The 15,000-nt window shown below is 37.3% G+C and overlaps 1 protein-coding gene across 8 annotated transcripts in view; it reads right to left on the reverse strand.

Moving 5' to 3' along the window:
• The window catches only part of LOC121862411 (heterogeneous nuclear ribonucleoprotein 27C-like), a 98,049-nt gene that overhangs the window by 66,138 nt on the left and 16,911 nt on the right, over window positions 1-15,000 (reverse strand). For all 8 annotated transcript variants that reach the window (XM_042360680.1, XM_042360678.1, XM_042360683.1 and 5 more), the window contains exon 2: window positions 7,615-7,822. In XM_042360680.1, coding sequence (XP_042216614.1) covers window positions 7,615-7,822 — 208 coding nt within the window. The remainder of the gene's footprint in view (window positions 1-7,614; window positions 7,823-15,000) is intronic.

A 15,000-nucleotide genomic window follows, 5' to 3' on the forward strand; every position in this document is an offset into this window, starting at 1 on the left:
TTGAATAAAGACGAAAGCTAAGGTGCTCCGTTGTTTCCATTTTCCCGTGTGATTTTATCAACACGCACACACACACACAGTGTTCCCTCGGTTAACAAATTACCTTCCATAAGAATCTTCAACTCGATTAACGAACAAAAATTTGGTTCACGAAATCCTTACGAAATCATGTCAACATGTTTTCGCTTGCTAACCAGCTGGAACATTAGTCCACTAATACAGTAATCAGTTCTAGGGCTTAAATTCGTTACCATCTGAGTAAATATCAAGTAGGCTGCACTATTCAATAATTTTCCAAGTCTTATATTAAAGTTTTTGGTCATTTTAACAATTAATTAACATTATTGAAGTAGAGGGAACTAGTTTTTAGCGCACCAAACAGCCACTTGACTCACCCGGAATGGCGTCAGTTTGTGTGTCTGCTCAGTGGAGGTAACATCATGCTTGTGGCTCTCTTGAACTTAAACAATTTTTCCATTTTTACAGTACAATTAGTGGTCATTCTGAGAATTATTTTACATACAGTATTGACAATATATAGTGCAGTGCAGTGTTGACTTAAAGAAAATAATCTTGAATTACACCTACTGAACTTTAAATTTTATGGGTGAAATGGCAACATGAAGCCTGGGGCGACTTTTCTTCCACCCCCACTGCCCTCCCTTCTCCTCCATCCCCACTTCCTTCTCTTCTCCCTTCTCCTCCACCCCCACTTCTAATTCCCATCATCATCATCAACCAGGAGCCTTCTACATGCACACCTCAATGTAAGTGTACTTTACTGCATTTATTATTAGTTTGCATGTAATTTTCGGTGAGCTGGAACCAATTACCCAAAATCCCATTGAAACAATGGTTTTAGTTAACAAACAACCTTCTGGAACGAATTGTGTTCGTTAACCGAGGGACCAAGTGGAACAGATGGGGGGGGAGGGTGTGGGTGGGTTAGTTCAACTATACCGATTTCAACTTGGTAGAAAAAATACCCTATGTCTAATAGTTGCAATTTTGCTCATTGGCACGTGCACCAATTTTAAACAACATGATCGTATACAATACAGCCTCAGTGATCAGGAAATTTTTTAATGTATTGTATATTATACAGATGCAGGTGTTATGGTTGGTTTTTCAGCTCGTATTTTTGGGTAGGTACATGTAACTTCATTTATTTTTACTCAATTACATGCACACACCATCCTACATACATAATGTGCAGAAAAAAGTAAACAAACTAATTGCCATAAGGTCAAACACAAGGGGAATATACATTTCTTTGCACACGAGTTAGTTGGTTCAGTGGGAGGACGGTGCAGTGTTGGCAGGGCAGGGGAGTGAGCATTGCTAGGGAGTTGGCAGAGGTAACACCGTGCTGATCTGCACTGTTTTGGTGAAGCAGTGAGTGTATGCAAATGGTGATTGTGTTAGGTGTTAAACTTTTATTTGGCTTTTATTTACTGGTTTGGAAATACCTGTACAGTATTTTTTTTCTGACTTGTTACAGCTGTATTATTTTCATTTATTCCTCACACTTCCTGGTAGTATATATATTATTCTAAGAAAAATATGGCTACAGGAGGAAAATACTTAAGTATTTTTTCTAAATATTCCCTGCTAAAATAGAGGGGGGTGGGGGGGCTTATATGCCATAAAATATGGTATTTGGTAACAGATACTGTATAAGTTTTGGAACTACAGTAGTTTGTAAATCAATAAATTGGGAAGAGTTTTTCCGTTTGTTTAGTATCCATACCTGTGGCATGGCACCGCATGTGTATTTTCTCAATTTCAAATTATATTTGCTAAGGAAATAAAATATTTTCAAATGATTTAAATTTCTGCAAAGGAGATCCAAGAATTACTACACACCCAGAGTCTTTAGAAAATATATATTTTCCATTTCAAATAAAATTAAAGTTTCTATTTAATCAGCTGATTGTATCTCCTGCATATGGTTAGCCATCATTAAGCTTGCTTACTATTTTTAAATAATTTTTAATTTTCTATAGTATCGGTATCGGCTATTTCAAACTATCGGCATCGGCTTGAAAATGAGTATCGGTATCGGCCAAAATTTTTGTCTCGGTACATCCCTATCTACAACTTCCACTGTAATGCCCAACTTATTACTATCACTATTTCAAGATATTAAAATATTAATCACCAATAAAACATAGTAATGATATACTGTAAACAAATAAAATATTTAAATTCAGTGGATGCACATCTATTTGAGCTGTAATATTCTTGGACAATTTGTAAAATTTGAGAACATCATTTGCATCATTAAATACTGTACAGTAATACCCTGCTTAACACGGTTTCGCTTAGTGCGACGATTTCGCGATTCAGGATTTCACGTATACGCCATACGCCTTGCCTAACTTTCACTTAAGGTGGGTTTTTTCGGGTTTTTTTTCACTATACATGAAGTGTCCGGCTCGAGACGCTATTTTTAGATTCGCCCCACCCCCCACCCTGCCTGCCTGTTTTAGCTCATAAAATTCATACAAATTACCCGGCCAGAATATAATTTACATTGCTGGAATTCTTACAATATGATGATCATTTTGAATATAAACATCATAGATTTTGCATTAGACATACAAATTTTAGATATAATGTTTACTCTGAGTAAATATGTTATTTTTTGTGCAAAATATATGACATTTGTATTCAAAATATTCCTGGTCTTACAAGGAATCCAGCAATGTCAATTATATTATCCTAACTTTAGTTTGAGGTATTATTTATTACTAAAAAGGTAAATATTCTGGTTTTCCCACACATCTGGTAGGGAGGGCCCGACCGACCATCTGTTACCATGTGAAGAATATTTTTTTTTTTTATTAACTGAAGATATTTGTTTTAGCTCATAAAATTCATACAAATTACCCGGTCAGAATATAATTTACATTGCTGGAATTCTTACAATTTGATGATCATTTTGAATATAAACATCATAGATTTTGCATTAGACATACAAATTTTAGATATAATGTTTACTCTGAGTAAATATGTTATCTTTTGTGCAAAATATATGACATTTATATTCAAAATATTCCTGGTCTTACAAGGAATCCAGCAATGTCAATTATATTATCCTAACTTTAATCTGAGGTATTATTTAATACTAAATGTTAAAATTTAGTTTTTTCACCCAACATCTCTTGAAGGGAGGATTGGTGGGGGGAGGGTTGGGAATGACCAACCATCTGGCCCGGGTTGGAAGAGGGGGGGAGGCAAGGTGGGGTACTTTGATTGACAGATAGTGTCGGGAAGAATATTTTTTTTTATTAACTGAAGATATTTGTTTTAGCTCATAAAAAATTCCTACAAATTACCCGGCCAGAATATAATTTATATTGCTGGAATTCTTACAATTTGGTGATCATTTTGAATATAAACATTATAGATTTTGCATTAGACATACAAATTTTAGATATAATGTTTACTCTGAGTAAATGTTATCTTTTGTGCAAAATATATGACATTTATATTCAAAATATTCCTGGTCTTACAAGGAATCCAGCAATGTCAATTGTATTATCCTAACTTTAGTTTGAGGTATTATTTATTAAAATTTAGTGGTTTTCCCCCAAAAATTTCTCAGAGGGAAGAGCCAGTGAGTGTAGTGTGAGAAGAGGGGGAGGGAGTTGAGTCCATTATTTGAATGGACATTAACTTGGCGACTGTATTTCTCTATTTCTCTTAAGTATTAATTGTGTGCATGTACCATCATAAAATTAAGATGTTATTTTTACTAGAACATAGGTATTGTGAAAAAGTGGAGTTTGGGGGTCGGGCCAGTTTCTATTGGAATTAATCCCATATGTTCTGTTGTTCACTTAGCTGTGGTTTTCACTTAACATGGTACCCTGTGGGTTTTATTGACCGCGTTAAGCGGGTACTACTGTATATATTTATTCTAATGTAACATAACCATACCCCCCATATACAGGGTGATTCAGCAGAGTACATTAAATTGGAGGATGAAATCCTTGTATAATTCTAAACCACAATGTCTCTATGGTAAAATGTCAGATTCTGCATGTGCCCACGTGTTCCTGACAGGTGCGAGCAAATTAAACATAGTCCAGGCATTCTGGAACGAGTCAGACAATCAATGGTACGACTTGTACAGGCCTGCATTGAGGCAGAAGGGGGCAACTTTGAACATTTCCTTTAGGTTGTAACAAAGAGGGGTCACACTGTAGAGATCTGTGAATAAATGATTACAAAAACTTATGGGGGTTTTCACTTCAAATTCACTCTCATTAATACATCTTAAATGTGTTGTAACATGGAAACTATGCAGAATCTGACATTTTACCAGACATTGTGGCTTAGAACTATCCAAGGATTTCATCCTCCAATTTAATGTACTCTTTGCTAAATCACCCTGTATACTTACTGTATCACATTATAGGATATCACATGGAACATTTTTCTCGGGTATTTTACAAATTGCCTGTTGCACACACACGTCAGCATATGCTACTGTTACTAAGACATCAAGTGACTCCCAGAGTAGTAATGAGTTTTTAATTTTTCTAATTTTGTACATTCACACCAATATCATGTTTGTTTTTCATTCCTGCAAGCTTTCCCCTGTAACAGTAGTATTACCAGAACCAAAACAAGACACAACACAACGCTCTACTCATTTACTGTTATCCAGTTCCCTTCACTCTTTTAACATCCTCATAATGCATTCAATGTCATGATTGTACAGCATGCCTTAAAATTCACAGGGGTCTGTGTCTCAAAATGGCCGTGAAATGCCAAAACTACGAATATCATTTGCTGACTAGAAATGTACAGTACATTCCCTTTGTTTGCCGTTAGGACAATTATGTCTTTTACTTGTACTGTATGTGTGTAGCCACACACACAAAACACATACAAATAAATAATAATGGATAAATCCTCTCACAATGAATAAGAAACAAAACAACAAAATATATCACAATGTACAAAAAAATGCGAGACTACCCTCAAGTCAACTTCATCATGCTTTATTAAAGTTGGGTTGGTTGGGTTGCCATACGGAAATTTTTTCCGCGTAAATATTACTGTCCCTAGAACGAATGGTATCTGAGCACCAGCTGGGTTGATACGTAGATCAAACTTGCAAAATTTCTTTCGTGGCCATCTAGCCAACCCAACGTGAAGGATGCCGGTAAATGTGGTGTAATACTGTATACTTTTTCACAATATGTATGTAGGATTGTGTGTGCATGTAAACTAGTAAAAATAAATGAAGAAAGTTACGTATATCTACCCAAAATATACGAGATGAAAAACAACCATGACACCTCATAGCCATAGTTTTCTTAAAGTAATATATACTGTACAGTACCAGTAAATGTGAGGAATAAATAAAAATAATAACAACAAATCAGCTATAAAAAAAATACTACTTCCAAACCAGTAAACAAAAGCCAAATGAAAGTTTAACACAGTTTCCATTTGTTTACACTACCTACTCCACCATAGTACATGCAACAAAGATCAGCTCACAACAAGCTACTCTGTGACTGTTATGTGTTTGCCCTTAGGACAATTATTTCTTTTACCTTTTTTCACAATATGTATGTAGGATTGTGTGTGCATGTAAACTAGTATAAATAAATGAAGAAAAGTTATGTATATCTACCCAAAAATACGAGTTGAAAAAACCACAACACCTCACAGCTTGGCCTGGTGGTTACAATGATGAGCTTATCTAGCTACAATGCCATGATTAATTACTATTCTATCAGTAAACACTAATAATAACAATAAATCCAGTGAAATATGGCAGGGAGTGAGTTACAACTGCAGACAACACTTAACTAGGGATTATTCACTCCCCTTACCCGCTCCTGTTGCCAAGTGTATGTACAGGAGAAATATATGACCTTTTCTCTCTTCACTTGTTCGGGCACCTTCCCGCAGCTGGATGAAGGTGGTTGAGGGCATTTGGGAGCCATCACAAGCACAAGGAGCACAGTTGCACACCCATGAGACGGATAAGTGTTTAACCCGGACTGTAACTGAGGCGGAGTGAATGCACATGGCCCAGCCACCTGGGACAAGAGACACCTTGCAGGACGCCATAAAACTAACGGACTCCCCGACCCTGCCGTGAAAGTGCTAACTATAAAACTCCCCTTTGACATTCTTGGGTGTCATCCGCCAATAATCAAAGGTCGCGAATTAAAAATCCCTGAACTGTAAGGGTGTAGTGGATATTCTTCCCTACAACTGCTGACTGGTCACTTGCCGTCGGCTTACCAGCCAATCAGTGATGAGTTTCACAAATCAACCCTCGCGTTCGAACTGCGCGGTTAATTGGTCAGTTACTACCTTCATCTTAGCCAATCAGCAGCATTTCTCATCTTCATCCAGCAGAATAATATAAATACCCAATGCCTCGCCGTGAGGGTCAGACAACACCAAGCTCTTAAGCAGAGAAGACCTCCTCCACAGGAACTCCTCTACTACATAGCAACTTCCCAGCACCAGACTGGTCTGTAAACACATACACACACATAAATATATATATATATATATATATATATATATATATATATATATATATATATATATATATATATATATATATATATATATATATATATATATATATATATATATATATATACCATTGTGAGTTTCCTTTCTCACCTCCATCCTTAGTGAGAGATCTCCTATATGTGCATATCTATGGGAGCCTAACAAAGAGAAAATAGACAAACAGAGAGAAATTAGACTATTGGCCACATACACTATGCTACAGGGGCATGCTGTACATCATTAATGCACTCCAATGCTTCCTGGATGTCCATCCCCCCATTTATAATGCATCCTTCAGACGTTTTCATATTCCCCATCTCTGACAGTATTGAATACACATGACTGTAATCTTTTACTATCAATTATTTTTTAACTACTCTGGCAAAAAATTGACAAACCTCTGACAATTCTTCCATTTCCCCACCTCCCAATTTATGTATTTCATGACCTCTGCATAATATTCACTCCACATATTGATTTAAGGCAAGGCAATGCTCTAGCTTCTACTCTGCTTCTTCCTCGTGCATCCAGGAGCCAAACAACACGCCTACCACATAGAGTAATGTTGACTCAACAATTCCCTCATATATCATTGGAGATGGATGTCAAGTCAATGGGTAGATAGTGTCTTGTTGTGGAAGGACATGAGGTAGGCTTGTGTGTGGGGGCCCTTATTGTGGAAGGGAATGACAGTACATGTACAATTGCTCCAAAAATATAACTTCAAGGTGAGGTCCGATGAATTTCAAAATTAACAACACGATCCCTGTTGTCTAGGTAGGGTTGTCAAAATCCTTTGTCCAGTGTGTCCTATTGTCTCTCAAAATCATTGAAGATAATTTTTGGAGTGTACAGCATGAAATATGAATGATAATGATAGAAAACAATGAGAATTTCTCCATTTAGGTGACAAACAGAAGACTATAAAACCTTAAATACACACATTGTTGTTATTTAGACCCAAAAAGAAGATAATGTCAATAAGATTTTTAAAGAGGTTACTTCTAATGTCTCACTTCTGCTCCAGGGATGAATTTTGACCCCATTTTAACTTACCGTACGTCCATCAAGCTCATGGGGTCCACTCTTCAAGACAGAGTCTACTTTGTTGGGATCAGCAAAGGTGACAAAGCCAAAACCCCGGGACCTGCCAGTCTCGCTGTTTTTCATCACAACACAATCTATGACCTCCCCGTACTGGCCAAAATACCGTTGCAGTGATTCTTGGGTTGTCTCCCATGACAATCCACCAACAAACATTTTCCTGTAAAAGAACACAAATAATTAGGACCACAACACAGGCCAAATAATATAAAATTACAAAACAGTAGCTGTCAGGCACAAAGCACATGGGGCTTATAAGAATGTGGGCTACAGGATGTAAAAGGAAAATGAGGTTAGAGCATGATCAATTAGTATGATAAAACAATGCATGATGCAATCTTTATACAGTATAATAATAATAATAATAATAATAATAATAATAATAATAATAATAATAATAATAATAATAATAATAATAATAAAAAAATTAAAAAAAAAAAAAAAAAATTAAATAAATATATATGCACAGTCCCCCGACTTAAGACGGGGTTAGGAACCAACTACCAGGTAGTAAGTCGAAAATGGAAAAATAATACATTGAAAACCTAAAACGGGTGTCTCTTTTTCTTCTCAGCACCACGAGAACTCTCACTTTTACGCTTGCCAGCCATTTTAAAGGGAATTACAAACGAAAATTTGGTTAGTACACAGCACGATAACTAACGTCGGGACTCAAAAATATGTAATTTGAAAAAATAAAATGTACAACTGAGGCGATTGTATGTCCGGGTGGTCGTAAGTCGAGGAGTACCTGTATACAGCTCCTCCCTGACTTACGACCACCCGCACTTACAACCTGCCCCAGTCGTACCAAAATTTTGTCAAATTACGTATTTTCGAGTCCCAACGTTAGTACAGACAAAATTTTCTTTTGTAATTCACTTTAAAATGGCTGTCAAGCTTCAAAGTGAGAGTTTTGTGGCGATGAGAAGAAAAAGAGACCCATTTTAGATTTTCTATGTACAGTATCATTTAAGCATTTTCAACTTACGACCTGGATTTGGGTCCCTAATCCCGTCGTAAGTCGGGGAGGAGCTGTATACAGTATATATTAAGAACTAGACTGGTATTGGTAAATCATGCACAGTATGCAACCATTTAAAATTATTACTGTATTCATCATGGTTGACCTTGAGGTAAAAGTTCAAAGGTAGCAAAAGACACAGTACACAAAATTAAATTTCAAGATTCTCATCCATTATAAATACAACAGTGTAATCTCTAGCTGTAAATACTCTCTACAATGAACGAGTTGACGGTTGTGAGTAAACACAAGAATTACACACATTCGAGTGAGATTTGGTATATATAATTTGTAATAAAAGTTTAAAGTCCTGCTATAATAGTCGAGATAAGTTTATTTCTCTAGAAACGGCCTCATTTGCAATGACGTTACCACCTTCAAACTCACCGCTGCAGTCGGAAGTAGTAGAAAGGATGGCCTCTTCAGACCCTAAATGCCACGTTGAGGCAAGTTTTAAGGGTGTTTTTTATGGTCCAAGTCATGGACATTTTGTAAGTGAAGAAATGTGCCATGAAAACCAGCTTATGGACATAAAAAACTCACATGTTCACACAAGCTCAGCTGTCATGTACTCTTACCTGGTAGACTTTGCATTTACAAAGTACAGGTATGTATCAGTACTTGATGGATACGAGTCAATTTAGAAGTAATAACAATGATATTGATATCGTTTGGAATGTTTATACTATGAAATTTATAGTATGGGCAGCTAATATTCATTGAATTAGTTGATGTGCTTAGTAGTATTTATACTGTATATTCAATATAGCATTATTGTGTTGCACAGTAAAGCACAAATAATTATCTAATAATATTTATTTACAGAGCCTATCAGCCGAGAAGGTTGGACAACTACAGCTGGCTGCCTCCCGCTCTGTGGCTCGCCCCAGCCTGTGACGCCACAACCAATCACAGAGCTTTTCACAGTCACGTGACTTTTTAGCAACTTTAACCCTTATTTTTGACACTTTTTGGCCTAATTTATTTAAAAATGTCAGTACCACAGTGAATTTAAGAGTTTTCTTTACTCATTGACCTGCCATCTTACGAAAAAATTCCGACTGACAACTCGTCCATTGTGTGGATTCAATATCCAATAAGGTTGCTATGTAACCTACTGTATTTTGCTGAAAACTTAAAATAAATTTCAGGAAAACTTTATATGCACCCTCCCATCAGATGCCTTGAAGAATTTATAACATATCAAAAATATTCTTGCAAATAGATGTGGCAAACCACTTCCAGCAAAAGAAGTAAATGCTTTGGAAATATTAAGCAATAAGTCTTCAAGGATGCTGGTACTGTACAGGTATCCCTCGCATAGCAGTTTCATTAAAAGTTGATGAATTAGGGAACATTCAGTATTTGCATAAGTGTTATTCACAGTACTTTACACTACAGTAGAAAGTCGACTTAAAGCGATTCAATTTAAGATTATTGATTTAAAGCGACACCCACAATTAAGGACAATGTTTTAAATTAAAGCGAAAGCGAATCTTTCATATTTTGCGCGAGTCAATCTGGCGCATCATATTTTAAAATTTGAGCCTTATGTTTCTCTGGGCATGCTACACTGTCCTCAGGGCAAAGCTGTACTGTATTTGTACTCAAAATAATGTAATAAATGATTAATAAAATTTTTGTCTAGTGCAAACTATAGCATGATTATATTCAAATTAATCACCATCTTATAAGAATTCCAGCAATATAAATTATATTCTCCCCGGTCACTTCTGAGACATTTTATAAACAAACCAAAAACTCAATCTAAAGGACATAAATAAACAAATAAATACTTCACTAGACCATCAGCCCCAACTGTCAAAGGTGTCACTGTCACCTCCCACCCCCCACCCAGCCAGGGTTTGGTGTTTTAGGCTTCCAGTTTTTATCTTATATAATATCACAGACTAAAGTTAGGCGAATATAATTTGCATTGCTAGAATCCTTGCAAGACAGCGAATAATTTGAATATAAATGTCATATTTTGCATAAGATAAAAATTTAAGCCCTTTGTAATACAGTATACAGTAATTTATTAGAACGTGTCAGTTCAGTGACACTTTATAAGAGAAAAACTTTGCAGTCACTCTTAAGAACAGATAAATAAATAAGCACTAGACCTTGGCTGTTTTGTTTATTCTAGATGGGCTGAGGTGCACCTGAGTTGACTCAGTCTTTTTAGTATTTTGCGTTTCTCTCAAGTACCAAACTAAATTATTCCATTGAAACAACACTTCGATTTAGTGCGAATTCGGTTTAAATCGACCTCTCTTGGAATGTATCTCGTGTCATATCGACGTTCTACTGTATTTGACGTTGAAAAAACACAATTATACAAAATATTTGAAAAGCTATCCTCTTAGCTGTGTTGTTATAGCATGAGGCTCTGTTGCTTGACCATAGCCTGGTAGCCTTGATTGCTCCCCCTTCACTGACTCAACACCACATTTATCCACCTAGACTCAATATGCTGCCTCTATTGTCTCTGGTGTTAATATTGTAGTTTACTTTAAGTGTATATTTACATCAGACTAAATTTTATATGTGTATGTACTGTACAGTACACCCTCCCAAAACCAGATTAATTTGTATAAGTTGCCAGTTATGGGAGGAATTCTTTCATGAGAGCAGTTCCCCCCAACCATCAAAAACACATCTTGTATGCTATGGTAATGAATACTGAACAGCAGAAAAGAAATTAAAACTTAAATTACCTTAATTATTTCATCTTGCTTCAATTAAAAGATGTGTATTCGTTCATATATGCAAATTGTATACAGCTATTGCTCGACTTACGACCGCCCCAGTTGTACCAAAATTGTCAAATTACGTATTTTTGAGTCCTGGCATTAGTGATTGCGCTTGTAATTCCCTTTAAAATGGCTGGCATGCTTAAAAGTTAGAGTTTTGTGGTGCTGAGAAGAAAAAGAGACACCCATTTTAGATTTTCTATGTATTATCTTCGCATTTTCGACCTGGATTTGGGTCCCTAACCCCGTCATAAGTCGAGGAGCAGCTGTATATTATATACAGTGGTCCCTTGGTTAACGAACACAATTCGTTCCATAGTCATTCGTTAACTGAATCCATTGTTTCAATGGGATATTGGGTAATTGGTTCCAGCTCACAGAAAAGTACATACAAAGTAAAAAAATAAATAAATAAATAAATAAAAATGCTGTAAAGTACACTTACTTTGAGGTGTGTATGTAGAAGGTTCGAAGTTGATGATGATGATGGGAATTAGAAGTGGGGGTGGAGGGGAGAAGAGAAGGAAGTGGAGATGGAGGAGAAATCACCTTTCAGGGGGCCAATGCTTGATGCTTCTCATTTCACCAATAAAATTTTAAGTTCACTAAGTGTAATTCAAGATTATTTTTTTTAAATCAACACTGCACTATATATTATCAATATGTTAACTAAATTTCAGAATGACCAATAATTTTAATGTAAAAATGCAAAAATATTAAAGACAACAAAATCGATGTTCAATCCACTGTAAACAAAGCCAAACTGACGCCTGGTGGGTGAATCAAGTGGCTGATGGGCGCACAAAATACTAGTTCCCTGTACTGCATATATTATCAATATGCTAACTAAATTTTAAAATGACTTATAATTTCAAAAAAAAATACAAAAATATTAAAGAGCACAACTTTCTTGATATTTACTCCACTGTAAACGAAAGTAAACATAGAATAGATTACTGAATTGGCAGACTAGCCCATCAGCTGATGCTCACAACAAAACGTGTATGTCGTAAGGATTTCGTTAATCGAAGTTTTGTTCGTTAACCGAATTGAACATCTTTATGGGAGGTAATTCATTAACCGAAATTTCGTTAATCGGACCGTTCGTTAACCGAGGGATCACTGTATACTCGAGTATACTTCAAAATGTGATGTAATAAGTATGCATGGTTAAAATTCGCATTAATATTCTGTTTTACTACATTTCTGTTATCCATCATCATTGGTAATTTGTGCCTGCTAAATAGAATTTCTATTTCTTGCTCTAGGAATATCAATTATCGTATACATAAACATGCAGGAGCGATGACATATATCTACCAGCAAATGATTTTGTTTCTTTAAAATACTGCTTGCAGTCCTAGTGTATACAGTACACGGTTGCATGCTCTTAATCAGCCGGGATTTTTTAACACTTGCAAATAACTGAGAACTTTAAATGTATCTGGAAACAAAACTGTAGTGATGGGTTGTCAGACCACAGCTTACATCTCAGAAACAGTCCAGACTTGACCCGACATTAGGGGGGTCAAGTGTAGGGTAACTCTCGCAGCTGCCCAAGGGTTATAAATCAGCCAGGCTCCCCTCCCATGTCACACGGCCCCAACAAACATGTAAGAAGGCACCTGCCGACTCTCTCCCAATATACACAATAACCTACACCGCAGAAGAAGTCCAGACCTGACCTCACATTAGCCAGGTCAAATGTAACCCTCGAGCCCAAGTCAAGGGGCCACAAATCAACCAGGGCCTCTCATGTCACACGGCCCCATCTGAAGATTTCTCCAGAATATACAACTTATAGTCTTTGAAAAAGTCCAGACCTGACCCTACATTAGCGAGGGCAAATGTAAGGAGACCCTTCGCCGCCCCCCCCCCTCCCCCCCGATCAGCTCAACCTGACGGCTCGCCTCCCAATATATAGGACGTCCTTGTCCTCCCTCTGCCCAGAGAGAGACAGAGAGAGAGTGTGTCTTGTAACCAAGAAGGGCCAGCTAACACGTCCCCAGTCCTGCTCGAGAGAAGTCAGGGGCCGGAGGCAAGCCGCCTCCGGTCGGGAGCGAGTTGCCCTCGACACACCGGTGCCCAGCTAAGCGGTCTCCCATAGAGACAACCCAGGACCACCTGCTAGGCCTCCCCTAGGTCACGTGAGTGTTTGTCAGAGCTTTCCATGGGATGAGTTACTTACGTGGGAAGTGTATTCATTTCATGTTCGTGTCCGAGAATCAGTGTCTAATAACGTAATATGTCGTCCTAGTAACGTAAACATAATGTCCTAGTAACTTCAATAGGTGTTATTAATGTGTCCATGTCATGTTCGTAATTAATAAAGAGTTGTAACGAAGTGGTGTTTGAGAAGTCGCCCTTAAGACGTAATAGATGTGTATTGACATATAAGATACGATAAGTGTGAGTCCAGTTGAAATAACTATCACGGCCACGCTACCAAAGTCTTCCTCTCTTTTACTATCTTACTAAATATTCTACCTATATGTAATCTTCTTCTTGTGAGATTTGTCTCATTATAAAACTTTGTCAGCAACAAACACATTTTCTATCGGTTTAATATATTCTCTCCAATACATCAAAATTGGGTGAAAAGGGATTCTCTATCCACCATGAGTGCTATTAGGCAACTACCCCCTCCCGGTGAAATGTTTCAATTATCCCGATAGCACACCCAATCCACCGGGACAGCATTTGGGTCCGTGGCATCTCTGAATGACCTCACCCAATGCCGTTTCCAATCGGTTAAGTGGTGTAACGACTGAATATGGCCCACAGACGTGCGGCTGCCGCTCTGCAGTGTGTATAGGTATCTATCGTTTAGTGATCAGGATGCATCCCTAAAACAGATCGCTACGTGAAATGATCACTAAGCGAACAGAAACGAGAAACAACATTTAAAACAAGGGATAACGAAGAATAATATCCATGGAGATGGCATGTAATTGTGTGGCCATTGCCGACAGACCGACTCGCCACCCAGCAGCACACAGAGCAAGTGAGGCTGAGCTTAGAGTTGTTATTGTTCAACTTGTAATTTTGGGTAGATAGTAGATACAGTACTGTACAAAAGGTTTTCATTTTCTCTTGCACGTACACACAATCATTCAAACAGAATGTATAAACAAAATACAATAAACAGTTATTATGTGGTCAGCAGTTAACCAACAGAGCAGGGGAGGGGGAACGAGGCGAGGTGAGACAGCTGTTCGCTATCTTGAGAAATGATTGCCAAAGGCCAATGCATTTATCTTATTTTATAGTTTTATATATTTTCTTTATTTATAAGCCACATGGTTTATATAGAATGGAATAAGTGTTTAGGAGTCCTTTTTCTGAGTCAAATTTGGGAAGTCTGCCTGTAGCACCGTGTATTGAAGGGAGGTCAGCCTGTAGCACCGTGTATTGAAGGGAGGTCAGCCTGTAGCACCGTGTATTGAAGGGAGGTCTGCCTGTAGCACCGTGTATTGAAGGGAGGTCAGCCTGTAGCACCATGTATTGAAGGGAGGTCTGCCTGTAGCACCATGTGTGAAGGGAGGTCAGCCTGTAGCACCA

Source organism: Homarus americanus, unplaced genomic scaffold (assembly GCF_018991925.1).
Source record: "Homarus americanus isolate GMGI-L3 unplaced genomic scaffold, GMGI_Hamer_2.0 scaffold31037, whole genome shotgun sequence".
Lineage (NCBI taxonomy): Eukaryota > Metazoa > Arthropoda > Malacostraca > Decapoda > Nephropidae > Homarus > Homarus americanus.